The sequence below is a fragment of the Lactuca sativa genome, chromosome 7 (genome assembly GCF_002870075.4).
Source record: "Lactuca sativa cultivar Salinas chromosome 7, Lsat_Salinas_v11, whole genome shotgun sequence".
Lineage (NCBI taxonomy): Eukaryota > Viridiplantae > Streptophyta > Magnoliopsida > Asterales > Asteraceae > Lactuca > Lactuca sativa.
The window spans coordinates 18632773-18646913 of record NC_056629.2 but is presented as its reverse complement, the minus strand read 5'-3'; the positions used below and the strand labels follow the sequence as shown (position 1 = coordinate 18646913).

The window sequence follows — 14141 nt, the reverse complement described above, 5'->3', positions numbered from 1 at the left end:
TTCAGATGAAGATCCAAGTAAATATAAGTTCATATCTATCTGAATCAGTATTTATGCAACCTATGATCTAAAATACATATTGGTTTCAAGAAAATAGTTTGACGCCCTTCCGTGAAAGATAACCCATAAGTTGATACACAAATGTTCGTACCACAATCACATAAGAACTTTTCTTGATAAAAGTTGCCTTCATAAATCATTAGTATTATTGTGAAGTGAACAACAATACAACATTGAGCTAATACTAAAGTGGGTTCCTTTTAACTTCAAGAGTTATATAAATTACTGAAACTTGAAGAAAATCTAGTTGCATTAGTTTCATCATAGATATTAAAAAGAAAAGTGTTGGTAAATTTGTGGAAGAAGTCACAAAACCCGTAGCGATTTTTTATAGTAAAACTTCTAGGTTTTGATTTTAGAAGTCAATGTGTGTATCTTCAAATTGAAAAAAAGATGTAGAGAGTAAACTGTTCTCGATGCAGATCTACAGTCGAACAAAAACACTCGTTGTTCCCAACTATTAAACCCTAATTTTGAAAAAGAAAGGGAGGAAAAGAACCACAAACATTGCATCGTTGAAACCTTGATACATACAATCACTCCATTCCTATATTTCATATTCCAACTTCATCAATGAACCAACAATAAGAGGGCAAAGGAAGAAATGCCTGTAGACGATGATGAATACAAACCTCAATGACAAGCAGATTTCGAGATTGGTTAGTGGAATGTGACGACAAAGGAAGAAATGCCCGTAGAAGGTGATGAACCCCTTTTCCCCTCGTCTTCTTTCGTATCTGCTATTCCCATCGACCACAAAGACCCGTCGCACCCACCTCTTCTTCTTCCGTCGAGCCAATGCCACCGAAGCTCCACCTGTCGTCGGACCCTCTTCTGGTCTCACCCCTCGCTCTCTCTTCTGTTCCTATCGAGCGAAGCCTTCGAAGATTCGCTCTCTCTTCTGTTCCTATGCTCGATTTTATGGCGATGACAATCGATTTTTGTAGAACTCAAGAACGATTTTGTAGTCGATTCCAATCCTACAGATCGACAAAGATTTGGTTTTTAAATAAAGAGGGGAACGATATTTAAACCAGAGAGATTAGGTTAAAAGTTAATACCATGATTATAAGGATTATTTTTGGAAGTTATTAAACCAATTACTAAATTACCCTTATTTATTTATTTATTTATTTAATTTTGATTGACCCACATTTATGCATACAATAACACAATAATTACTTTAAACACTTGAACCTATCTCTCTCTCTCTCTCTCTCTCTCTATATATATATATATATATATATATATATATATATATAGAGAGAGAGAGAGAGAGAGAACCACAATTATTGGTTTTTCAAGGAACCACATCTTTTTTTTAATTTCTAGAGCTTATTTTTTATCAAAAAAAAATCTAAAAATATCTAAATTCATATTTTAACATTGTGAATGTGAAAAATGTTTTTCGGATTCACATTGTGAATTTGATGTAAAAAATCGAATTTGATATCATTGGAAAAAATGATAAAAGGTTATGAATTTCTATATTTTTAGTTTTTTTAATAAAAAATAAGTTTTAAAAGTTGAAAAAAAAGATTGGTTTCATGGTTCATTGGTTAATTATGGTTCTCTATTGAACCTTTTATATATATATATATATATATATATATATATATATATATAAAAGTTTTCGTATTTATGTATACAAGGCCATATCTCATCAAAAAAAATATTGTAAAAAGTTTTGAAAAAATCAAAAAGTATATTAGAAAAAAAAACAATAAAATAATTAAAAAATAAAAATTTTAGAAAACTATTAATTTTGAAACTATATCTATATGATAAATATTTTTAAAACCATACCCATCTACTAAATATATTTTTTCCAAAAAAATACTTTGTTTTTTGGTAAAAACTCACAAAATTGACAAGTACATATGAATGTCACCACCATTGGGAATCATTGATGCATGGTTTTCTAAAATTGATTCTTACCTCAATGTTTCGAAAATTGATTCTTACTTGACCCTAAAATGGGAAAATCTTTAATGTAGTATGAGATAAACTATGAGAATTGTCTAATCTTCAATGTGATCGACATAAATCTATTAACGAAATCGAAATCCGTCCATCTGAAGAAATGAGAATTGCACGTACTTACATATGGACAAAGTTTGCATCTTTCTGATAAGATTTCGTAGTAATCATTGATGTGGACCTGATAAATCTACATTCCAATTATTCGAATAGATTATCGAGTCGGGCACGGATATTAGAATTTCGAATACTTAGCTGATGAGCTTAATCGAGTTAAGTTATATTTACACTTTTGACCTTTATTTTATTTATGTATACAAAATTTAGTTGAGTTTAGTCAAGCTCACGAGCTTAATTATATTTCTTATTACAATTTAATGTAATTTTTTTTAATAACTAATAGAGTCGATATCGAAAATGTCGAGTACTTTATCAAGCTCGAGCATTAGCTTGAAAGTAAGGCTCGAATCAATGTCAAGCTCAAGTCTAGTTTCGAGCTCGAGTTCCGATTTTGGTAGCAATAGCATTTTTAAATCTATAGTAAATTAAAGATTGGTCCTGGTTGGCACATTGTCACAATTGTTGTTCAATTTTTAAAACTTTAACATGGTTCATTTCTATGGTTTTAAAAACCATCACATTTGATCATGTTTGTTGTTATCGTTTAGAAACACACATATATAATGGTAGAAAGTAAACTAAGAATCTACACAGAAACATGTTTTACATAACATAGAAAGAACACAATGAGCCAATCTTTCTAGATTGAATCATCATAATCATAAACTCCATTTTTATACTATACTTTTAGATAACTATATATAAAAAAAACGCACACACAAGATGGATAACATGATCAAGATTTGATGAAGCTAGAAATGTCAAACGTCTCAAGAAACTTTTGATCAGAAACTCTTGACTTGTCACCAGCGAAGTGTTTGTACTCTTCATGAATTGCACTCATGCCCCAATTTTTCAACTTTCTAAAGCACCCCACAACACAACCAGTTCGATGCTGAATCCCACAAATTAACCAAAAATATTAATCACTGCCTTGAAAACTCTAGAGCTAAATGCAAGATAAAGCAATGTACTTTCATTTCTTTATTTGTTTATTATAGCATCTTACTTTTATTTCTTTCAATAACAGTATTATAACTATGTGAAAACTGTTTTATATTTGGATGACATTATTGTAACATGATGCTATAATAAACATATAAACAAAAGTATATTTTATTTGTGCGTTTTTTTAACTTAAATTTAGACATCAACCACTAGATTATTGTTTGAAGATGAATTAAAGAAACCTTTCCACGTTTGCAATGGATGAGCACCGGACGGTTTTTTGGATCTGGATAAGATATATAGAGTGAGTGTCATGAAAATTCTCAAAGTAAATATGTTGACATTATGACTAATATAACATAAACGATTATAAACAAAAAGTACATAAATTCCCTTACCCATAAGAACCTTTAAAGCATCACAAATTTTTATCTCTTGGATCTCCATTATAGGATTCTGGTCCTATACATATATAAAGATATGAGTATAATTACAAAGAAGAATAAAAAAAAAGGCAGTACATTACACATTCGCAAATTTAGGAGTTTTTTACAATGTATCATGCAATTAATGTACATATGTAACAAGTTGAGACATTGAACAAATATTATGTGTTTATTAACACAAACATAGGTTGAATTCATAGAACATTACCAATTAAGTAGCAATTAAATCATTTCTATTTAACTGGGAGTTGTTTAATAATCTTTGAATCAGTCAGCAGTCATCATTCAACATGTTTGATACGACATCTGTATGATTTAGAGTTTGGAATCATTCCAAACTCTAAATGGTTCATTTTTATCAAACAACCCCTTAGTTGTTGATCATAATGGTTGTTTTTATGATGTAAAATTGTATATCGTTTTTATAATTTTATTCTTTTTTATATTGGTGGTTTTGGCAAACTTTATCATATCTATGATCAAACGGTGCTAGTCGGTTACTATACGTTAGCAAAACGTGTTGTTTTGTGCCAATTTTCTTTGCGCGAAAAAGAAGACCACCGACTAATTCGTAGTGTTACGTCATTTTGTATATTGTAATTTATAAAATGAATAAATCGTTGTGAAATAATGAGCTTATGTGGACAATGAGGGATGTAATTGTTATTGATGCTATGGTTTTTTTTGATAAACACTAACCGATATCCTAACTTTCCCAAAAATTAAGTGAAGTTGACAATTTATAGAACATCATTCTTGAAATGGAAACAAAATCAGAAGCCAAATGTTCAAATTAATTAAACAAACAAATGTAGTTCGCTAACAATTTCGAATAATGCACTTGAGATACTTAAATTTGATTCATGATTTAATTCTTCAAGTAGAACCTTTGGTTGAAAAATTGATAAATTAAATGAATCATGATTAATGCAAATTGAGGTAATTATATATGCACATACCTTAGATTTCTGGATTCCGAATTGATGGAGCTGAATCGCATTTGCATTGAGAAACTCTAAATTCTCCTCAGGATAAGGTTCAGGGCATAGATATCTTCATAACACACAAAATCACCATGATTTCATATCCCCACAAACAATTTTATCAAAAAGCAAAATAATTAGCTCAAAAAATTTGTGAATTAGCTGGATATACATGATTGAGCGAAGCCCGAGAGTTTTCAAGAAGGATAAGTTAGTTGTATCTGGAAATCCTGAGCGGAAGATTCCGTCGTCAACCACACCAAAATTAAAAGGCGGAATGTGCAGGCCATCGGAGCTATTTTCCAGCTTCCGTTCGATAGTCATCCTGTTTTCACCAGAGGATTCTCCATCAACTCCGATGACATGGAACAACACGGGTGGCGAGCTTTCAACTTTCATGGCGTTTCGCGCCAAAAGAGAGAGACAGTTGTAGCTTATGTGTGTGAGTATGTGTTTGGTGTGGCATGTCAAGAAGAGAAAGACACCTCTATATATAGATGTTACCATGTAGATTGTAATATATTATTATTATTATTATTATTATTGACATAATGTAACCTCTTTTTATATTATTTTGAATCGTTTAAAAAGATTTTTTCTATGGTAGAAATGCAAATCAGCATATGTTTGTACTTTGTATAACAATAATTAGGATTAGGGATTTTTTTTTTCAAAAATAGCACCCTTAATGAAAGTCTTTTTAGATATTTTTTATTTATTTTAGGAGCTGATTTGTACAAAATATTTTTTTATATGTAATATTTTATGTTTTAAAATATTAATTATATAATCTTATAAAGTGTATGAAAAAAATATATATGAATCACTTCCATTAATTTGTCATAATATTTCTATAGAGACCGTAATTTTTTAGTCAACTTTCTCAATTTTATTATTTATAGCATTTTATATTTTTTGTTTTATATCATTGATTTTTTATTTAATAATATTTTTGCTTATTATTTATTAAAATTTAAATTTCAGAGTATACATACATATATATATATATATATATATATATATATATATATATATATATATATATATATATATATATAACTTTTCAACAAATTAATTTAATTTATTTTAGTCGTTAATATCAAATATTAAATTCTTTACAATTATGTTATTTTTGTCGCTCTTTTATTTTATATTTAAAAAAATACCTAATATAGTTTTTTTTAATACTTTTGCTTTGTGTGACAACTTATGTGAAAAAAATGTCAATAAATGTTATTTTCAAAAAAATAAATAAATAACATACACTTAAAAGTTAAAAATTAGAAGTAAGAACTTTAGTTTTGGTTAATAAAAGTTAAAAACTTAAAGTTAATTTAGTTGGATTGTTATGAAACCCAATTTGGCTAATTGAGTTTTGTAATGTATTTTTTCCATCTGTTTGCTAACGATTCAATATAATTTTGTTTTTCAAAAAACATACAGGGAACTATATAAAACATTTTACAAAAATGATAATACATTTCTTAATTTAAAGAGAACTTTTAAAAAGGATTAGCCATTAAAAAAGCCACAAGCAAAAAGTCAAAAAAAAATTACATTTATTTTGTTTATTTTTTTTCGGTGATTTCTGAATGACGAGTAAAACCACATCCAACACGGTGAAATCCACGCTCACCCAATAACAATAACATAACTTCTTTTTTTTTTTTTTTTTGGTTTTTTTGTTGGGTTTTTTGTTTTGTGACATCATATTATGTGAGAATATATGAGAATATATTTACATCGTTCTTCTATTTTGTATCTTTTTTTATATGTTAATTCTTTTTAGTTAGGTTTGTGACATTGTCGTAGTCATTTCTTATTTATAGTTTCTTTTTTAATTTTTGTAATCACGTTTTTCATCAACGATAAAATTCTTTGTCTCTCAACTTTTAGGGCATAATAACACAATTATATCCATGTTTTTGTATTTGACGATTGAAGAAGCTTCACCGTTGGGTACCATAGCGGCGAATATGAAATATAGTAATATGGTGTTCCCTTATTAAGTGATTCAATAAAAAAAAAAAAAAAATCCAACCATACTTTTGGCGGTTTGGGTTGGATCGAACCAATAAAAACCAGCCAATTTGAAAAATACAGCTTCAAACAAACCGGTTGAACGGCTTAAAAACCAGTTAAACCGGCCTACTTGACCCCTCAAGTCAGATTTAATATATATATATATATATATATATATATATATATATATATATATATATATATATATATATAGAGAGAGAGAGAGAGAGAGAGAGAGAGAGATAGGTTCATGTGTTTAAAATAACTATTGTGTTATTTGTATGCATAAATATAGGCAATCAAAATTTAATAAAAAATTAAAAAACTAAATAAATAAATCAGGGTAATTTAGTAATTTGTTTAGTAAGTTCCAAAAATAATCTCTATAATCATGGTATTGACTTATAACCTAAATAAATAAGCGTGACTTCAATCTCCCACCCGATAAAACCCTAGCATCGACGCTTTCAGTGTTCGGAAACCCCTCACTGATCATCCGAAAATAATCGATGGGGGAAAACCTCTTCATCTTCATCTGATCATGATAACGCAACCCTCACGAAATAGAAGAAGAACGGTGGCTTGGATTTGTAACCGGCCGGTAGCAGTAGTAACAGCGACGGAGGCACTGTAGTAGCGACGACGGACGTCGGTGATCGACGAGCGGTGGGTTTCCTTCGACGGTGAGCGACAATGCACTCTTCTCGGTCGGCTACTAGGTGTCAAGGAATGAAGATGAAAAGGGTCTGAAGAAGCGACGCAAACAGTAATGGCCGAAGCAAAGAAGTTTCGTCGGTCGGCTTCGCAAGTCGATGTGGTCTCCAGGCTTTGTGGTCGATGGGAACAATAGAGAAGGAAGAAAATGAGGGGAAAAGGGAGGATCTTTGGGGTTTGGCTAGACCGAAGGAAGAAGCAACGAAGCTGCGGTGGCCTTCGGTGGGTGCAGATGGGAGTTGTAGGGCGGCAGTGGGTCGTCTAGGGTGGTGGCAGTCGGCATTTTCGTCTGCTTTTTTGAGGTTTTTTTCTGGTTTTTTTTTTTTTGCTTGTTTTAGACAGAAATCAATAGAGGGAAAAGATGGGTGTTTGGGTTTGTTGTTTTTACAAGGAAGAGAACATGAAAATGGGGCTAGTGAACATTGAAACAGAAAGGGGAAGGGGGAGTTGCAGTGAAACAGGTGAGCAGGGGGCTATTTTTGCAGCCCCTTCGTTCTTCATCTTTTTTTGTTTAATTTTTAATGGTAATGGAAGCAAGAAATCAGTGGCTTTTGCTTGTGGAATCGGTGATGAGCAAGGATGACCAAGAGAGGGTTGTTGCTCTCTTGATTACTGGGAATTTACCCATCTCTAGTGGTGTTCTTTGGCAGGAAAACAAAGGAGAAGAACAAGGAAGACTTTGGTTGCTTCATTTGACAAAAAAGAGAAGGAAGAACAATGGTGATGATCTCTTCATTGATTGGGTATGTTTCTTTTGATTGGGTTTTACTAGTTAAATAGATAAAAAAAATCAATTCTCTTGATGATCTTATTGTATAGTTGTGAATTTTGATAGATATGGAGTACATTGTGATCTAAAGGAAAGAAAACATAAACATGTGGTACAATTCTTGAGATTGACATGAAGAAGATAAAATGAATCATGAATTCCAGTTCTGTTGGAATGGAATCATGAATTCCAATTCTGTTGGAATCTAAACTACAATTTGGTTTTGTTTTCACAAATGCTTGAAGAACGAACCGCAAAATTGAAAGTGATTATAAACAATATTATTCTTTTAAAATGTATTAGTGTCGTTAAATTTTGATGTTTTCTTTCCCGTTTTGAAAGTTTTTTGGTTTTATTCTTTAACAATAAATATAATTCTTAACAATTGTTACCCGTATTCTATAAGAAATAATGTATTTTTTGTTTTTATTCTTCAATTAATTGTTCAAGAATTTATTATTCTACAAGAAGTTTTTTAAAGTCATGATCAAGAAATAGGTTCACGAATATTTTTATTATTTATGGTTCAAGAATATTTTTATTTTTGAATATACTCAAAAACACATTCTGTCAGAATGTCCGAATTAAAAAAATTATAATTCGTAAAATCGGATTTTTAAAATTAATAAAATCTATGATCCCTTAAAATATGCAATTTTCTTTTATTAAATTTATATTAATTGGCTAAAATACCCTTGTAGTTAAATTAGATTATATTTTTCAATTATATTTAATTCAATAATATATATTAGAGTAAATTACACGAATGGTCCCTATGGTTTGAGGTAATTTGCGCGTTTGGTCCCTAACTTATTTTTTTAACCGGAAGGTCCCTACAGTTTGTTTTTGTTACGCGTTTGGTCCCTGTATTACCTAAAAAGACTATTTTGCCCTTGATTTTTTAATTTATTTAAATAAACAGACCCCCAACCTCACCCCTCATCTTACCTTACATATCTTACCATTTTCCCATATTTAAATAATAGTTTGTTTAGGTAAGACAAGGACCAAACACATAACAAAAACAAACAGTAGGGACCAAACACGTAACAAAAACAAACTGTAAGGACATTCCAATTTAAAAAAATAAGTTAGGGACCAAACGTGCAAATTACCCCAACCCATAGGGACCATTCGTGTAATTTACTCTATATATTAATCACTTTCTTAAAATAAGTAAAATTGATTTGCCCACATTTATGCATACAATAACACAATAATTATTTTGAATAGAATAACCTCTATATATATATATATATATATATATATATATATATATATATATATATATATATATATATATATATATATATATATATATATATATATATATATATATATATATATATATATATAGATAGATAAATATAAATATGTTTGAAAGTTGTTTTAAAAATAACTCGGTCAACACGCATAGAGACAAGTTTAAAATTTCATTAATGATGATACAAGTTTTAACACAAGAACATATAAGTAAATCAAATAGGGTTAAACATACAAGAACATACTTATTCTTTATATACTCACATACATACGATAATCATCAAAACACAGTAACTATAAGTCTATAACTAAAACCTCCATAATATCACCTCTAAAGTAGTAAGAAAATCTATTACAATAATTATATTCTTTGTAAATTCTTATCACCTTTTAATTCATCTCACCCCTTCTCTATCTCTCAAACTAATTTCGGAGCTGGTAATCATCAATCTCCAACCATCATTACTATGGTAGAATACAATGGTGGTCGAGGGTACACGACCGATGGGTGGTGGTGGTAGATGATAACCGATGGTTGCGTTTAACTTTAACATGCTTCAAAGAACTACAAACATTTCTTCATGCTCTTTATTATGATATGCACATATATGTTTAGTTTTACATTTATAAAAACTTAGATACTAATAATAAAATTTTAAATTTCAATTTAAGAAAATTTTAATCACGGATGCACTGTTATTGTTAGCGTCATTTAGATGTCATTTGTTTTTTCGAAACAAAAATGACTGAAGTATGCGGACCACCTCTGCAACCCTCTGTAACAGAAGAGGGGGACGAAACGGATGCAACATGTAATAAAAAATTTGTTTCTTTTTTAACCTCTGCAGACTGCTGCAATAAGTTAAAGTAAGGTGTGAAGAAGTTTGAGGCAGATGGTCAAGTGCTGATCCACGCAACACACGTGCAACAATTTTTAAGTCAGAAGTCTTCTAAAAAACAAACAGCTGCAAAGAGCCAATTGTTGCGCGTGTGCTACGCGACGCAACAATAAATGGTCAGAAGTGATTTTTTAGAAAAAACAAACAACACCTTAAACATGTTATGGTCACTAAAATGACACGTGACATGCCACATAAATGTCGTAACAAACTAACCGCTTCAAATCTCGTAAAATGGTTTTAATGACGTAAAATTTGAATGTAGGCCGTAAAATACAAAAATAATTAAAAATCGAAATAGATGAACAAATGAGATCAAAACAAACACAATCACATTACCTTTTATTTATAATACTAAAAAGACATATAAGAAAAGAATTGACACGCCAATGTGTATATTTGATACCTTCACAAACACCTTCAAGAATCATGTTTATTGTTGCTATATTTTGAGCTTAATTAAAATATTACAAATTCCTACATATTAAATAAATCAAAACACGTTACATATTTCTTTGCGCATATAAACTGTGTTTTATGCCTATACTATCATAAATTGAACAAATAAGTAGATTAACAAGTTAGATATGTATAACAACAAATTATTTCGTAAACTGCCCAAATTAAAAAAAATGACACAAGTAAAGCTAGCCTTGTATTGGTTATGCAATTCATTTGAGTGATCATTGTACATAGTGAATATAGGGTTTATGTGAAACCTATTGTTTTGTTGAGTAACCAAAGTGTTAGAGTCATTTCAAGCGCGAATATTGTGTGTAGATATGACCTGTCTAATATGAAACCGAATACTGTAATCCCCGCTTTGTTGTTCTCAAAGTATGTCACTGCAACATGTACAATCCAATCATATTAATCGAATACGAATATGATATGAAAGCAACCATAATTAAGAGTCTTATAAAAATTTAGGGATTAAGATTATATTGTTACACTAGACAAGAATGTACAAGCTTTTTAAGGTTGTTTTCAAATGAGGATAAGAAAGACATCATTGTCTTTTGAACTTACAACCATGTCCTTCCTTCTTTTACATTTTTGGGTGGGAAAAAATATTAGGACCGTCTTGGATTATTTAATTTAAATAGAATTGTTTTACAATAGGCTAGTAATTAGTTTGGCAATAAGTTAACCTCCTAGAAAATATATTAGTTTTTTATATAATTTATAATTACAAACTAAAAGCATGACTTAATATTCTAAGAAGTCATGGTAAGTTATGTAAAAAGTTAATAATATTTTCGTAGAAATTTTTAAATATTTATTTTCACTTAATTACAAAATGATTGAATAAACATGTGATATAAAAAGTTATTTATATATAGTTTTATATATGTTTTTTAATGGGTTTATGACTAAAACAAATTTCAATTTAGAATTATTTCGGTCTGATTTTATAATTCGTCCACTCTTTTTATCGACCAGTTTAAGCTTTAAACTATTTTGCTTAGTCATGGGTATCAAATAATGAAACTCACCTAACGCTTGTCTCTTCTGGAATGAGACTGTATGCCGATAGACTGGAACTAACTTTGTATTGTCCAATTCGTCTTCATCTCCTTCTTCACTATCCGAATGTGACTGAGGGTTAAAATTGTAATTCTGTCTCTCGGAAGTAATGTTAGTAGATAGAGTCTCGTCGATAGGATCAATGTCATCAAATGAGTCTACGGTGGCGCATGTGTGCCATTTGGCTGCCAAGCTTGTCACAGATTGAGCTTTGTGTGTGATCTTTGCCGCATAGCGCAAGCATATGAGCAGCCCGCTCACAAGAGTAGCCGAGCACAACTACAATCATTACAAGATGTCAATATAATTGTGTTGTCGAATAATTTGATGGTTTTCGTTTTGGTTCAATATGTCAAAAAAATAGCAATCAATATGTCTACCTAAAATGAGTCGATTTGGGTTTGTGTAGTAATGGTCAAATGGGTAAAATTTTAAATTTTGACAGATAAATAAAAACAGGTCAAAGAGAATAAAATTCGTTCACAACCTCATATTATGATAGTATAACTTTCTAATCAAAATTAATTAAATAGATTTTTTTATAAATTTCAAAAGGGACAAAAAAAAAAGTTAGTGAGTGAAGGATTACCGCGAGTTCTCCAGCAGTAGAAACATTGACGAGTGAGCCTGTCCGAGTCAACACAAGCAAGGAAGCAAACTGGCTAGCTGTAACAAGTATGAGAGTCGATAACACAAATCCACGAAATCTATGGCTTATGATACGAAGAGTTCTTCTGATTGCAAGATGTTCCATCAGTATCAAACCTACATCTCCTTGTCTTTCAAACACTTTAGCAAAATCGTCAAGTCTGAATATTTGCAGAGAACAAGTGAGCTTGAAGAGCATGCAGACAAGAAAGAACAGTGATGTACGGTATAACCAAGACCCCAAAAGCAGGACACAGGCTATGGTGTGGCTTAAGTAGATGTTGGAGATGAAAGGTATTTGATGTGCTCCAGAAATAAACCACCATATCTTGTATATAGCGTCAGCTAGGAAACAAGGAACCACGAATGCACAGTAAAATTTCATTGCTTTCTGCATAAATGAACACTCATGTTGTCAATTTGAACATTTTAGGAACCAAAATCTGTAATCGAACACAAATACCTAGATGTGAGGTTTAAACCCTAATGTTTTTGGCAATTGTAGTTAAAATGTGATGATCGATGCATATTTATACAGGAATTTCTATAATCGATAAAAAATTAAGTGTAATTGGGAAGTATTCCAGGAAACATACATGAAGCTGATCGGAATATCCATGGCGGACTTTATCGCTAACATCAGACATTTTATCAAGGAACAAAAATCGCCGGAGACCGTATTTCCGAGAGAAGGACGAGAGACTGACGAACGAAATAGCCGAGAATACAGAGAGCGACGACTGTACAATCAAATCAAACGGCCGGCGGTGGTTGTAATCGCAGGTGGAACACTGAAACACCAAGTGTGATAGAATCGGGACGCAGATCGCCAAGAGGAAGAAAATTGACCATGAGAGACCAGCTTTCCATAGACTTGATTGGTCGAAAAAAATCCAGGAAAAACCCCTGGATTCGAGAGCATCGATAATCCAGTAATTTGATTTTATGTTGATTTTGTTGTTTACTGCTGTTAACAATGTCTCTCGTGAATCCGCCATTGAATTTGGATCAAATTGTTTCCAAATTTGAAAAGAATCCGCGAACAGGGAGATTGTGTTAATGATGAAGGGTGGTTGTATAATGTATATATTGAGGATTACATATATCACGTCATATCTAACTAACTTTTAAAAAATGTATGCATCTAATTTGTAAGAAAAATAAAATATCTTTCTATATTTGATGTTTATCTATCTTTCTACTAAAATAAAATAATAACATTTTACATATATTATTATTATTATTATTATTATTATTATTTTGACATTTACATTGATATATTAAATAAGAAAATAAATAATATTTGATTTCTCAATATATAATCATATCATATAATAATAATATATTATATAATTTAATTTCTTCATATTATTGTTTTTTCCATTATTTGTTAAAAGCAATTTAATATAGTTTTAGTTACATTATCAACATTATGTATTAATATAAAAATACCAAATTAGTTGTGAATTATCTTTAGTTTCTTTTTGAACAATAGTTGTCTCACGTGAGACATTTTTATTTGTCTGTTGTTTAATTTTTAGGTAATTACCACAATATCATATTGATGGTAGTTGTAAATAAAGTTAGTGTTGAAAATTAAAAAAAAAAATCAAAAATTCATCCCTACATATTTATTGATTTCAACAGGTATATATTATCAGGTAATTTAACATAATTTATATTTATTGGTTTTGACTAACATAAAGTATACAAGATTTAATATTAACACTTGAAAAATTTAGACTAAAACAATCTAAATGAA

At 30.3% G+C, this 14141-nt stretch overlaps 2 protein-coding genes across 2 annotated transcripts; both read right to left on the bottom strand.

The window, feature by feature from the left end:
• Positions 1–2732: 2732 nt before the first annotated feature.
• On the bottom strand, positions 2733–4969 carry LOC111890982 (tyrosine-protein phosphatase DSP1). Its single transcript, XM_023887070.3, has 5 exons — positions 4710–4969; positions 4514–4607; positions 3507–3564; positions 3351–3394; positions 2733–3055 (listed from the first exon to the last, which is right to left on the bottom strand). The coding sequence occupies exons 1-5, from the start codon at positions 4934–4936 to the stop codon at positions 2897–2899; spliced, it is 582 nt and encodes a 193-aa protein (XP_023742838.1). The 5' UTR covers positions 4937–4969; the 3' UTR covers positions 2733–2896.
• A 5600-nt stretch (positions 4970–10569) lies between these two features.
• LOC111890981 (uncharacterized) lies at positions 10570–13454 on the bottom strand. Its single transcript, XM_023887069.3, has 4 exons — positions 12976–13454; positions 12321–12770; positions 11701–12010; positions 10570–11049 (listed from the first exon to the last, which is right to left on the bottom strand). The coding sequence occupies exons 1-4, from the start codon at positions 13375–13377 to the stop codon at positions 10913–10915; spliced, it is 1299 nt and encodes a 432-aa protein (XP_023742837.1). The 5' UTR covers positions 13378–13454; the 3' UTR covers positions 10570–10912.
• Between the last annotated feature and the right edge of the window lie 687 nt (positions 13455–14141).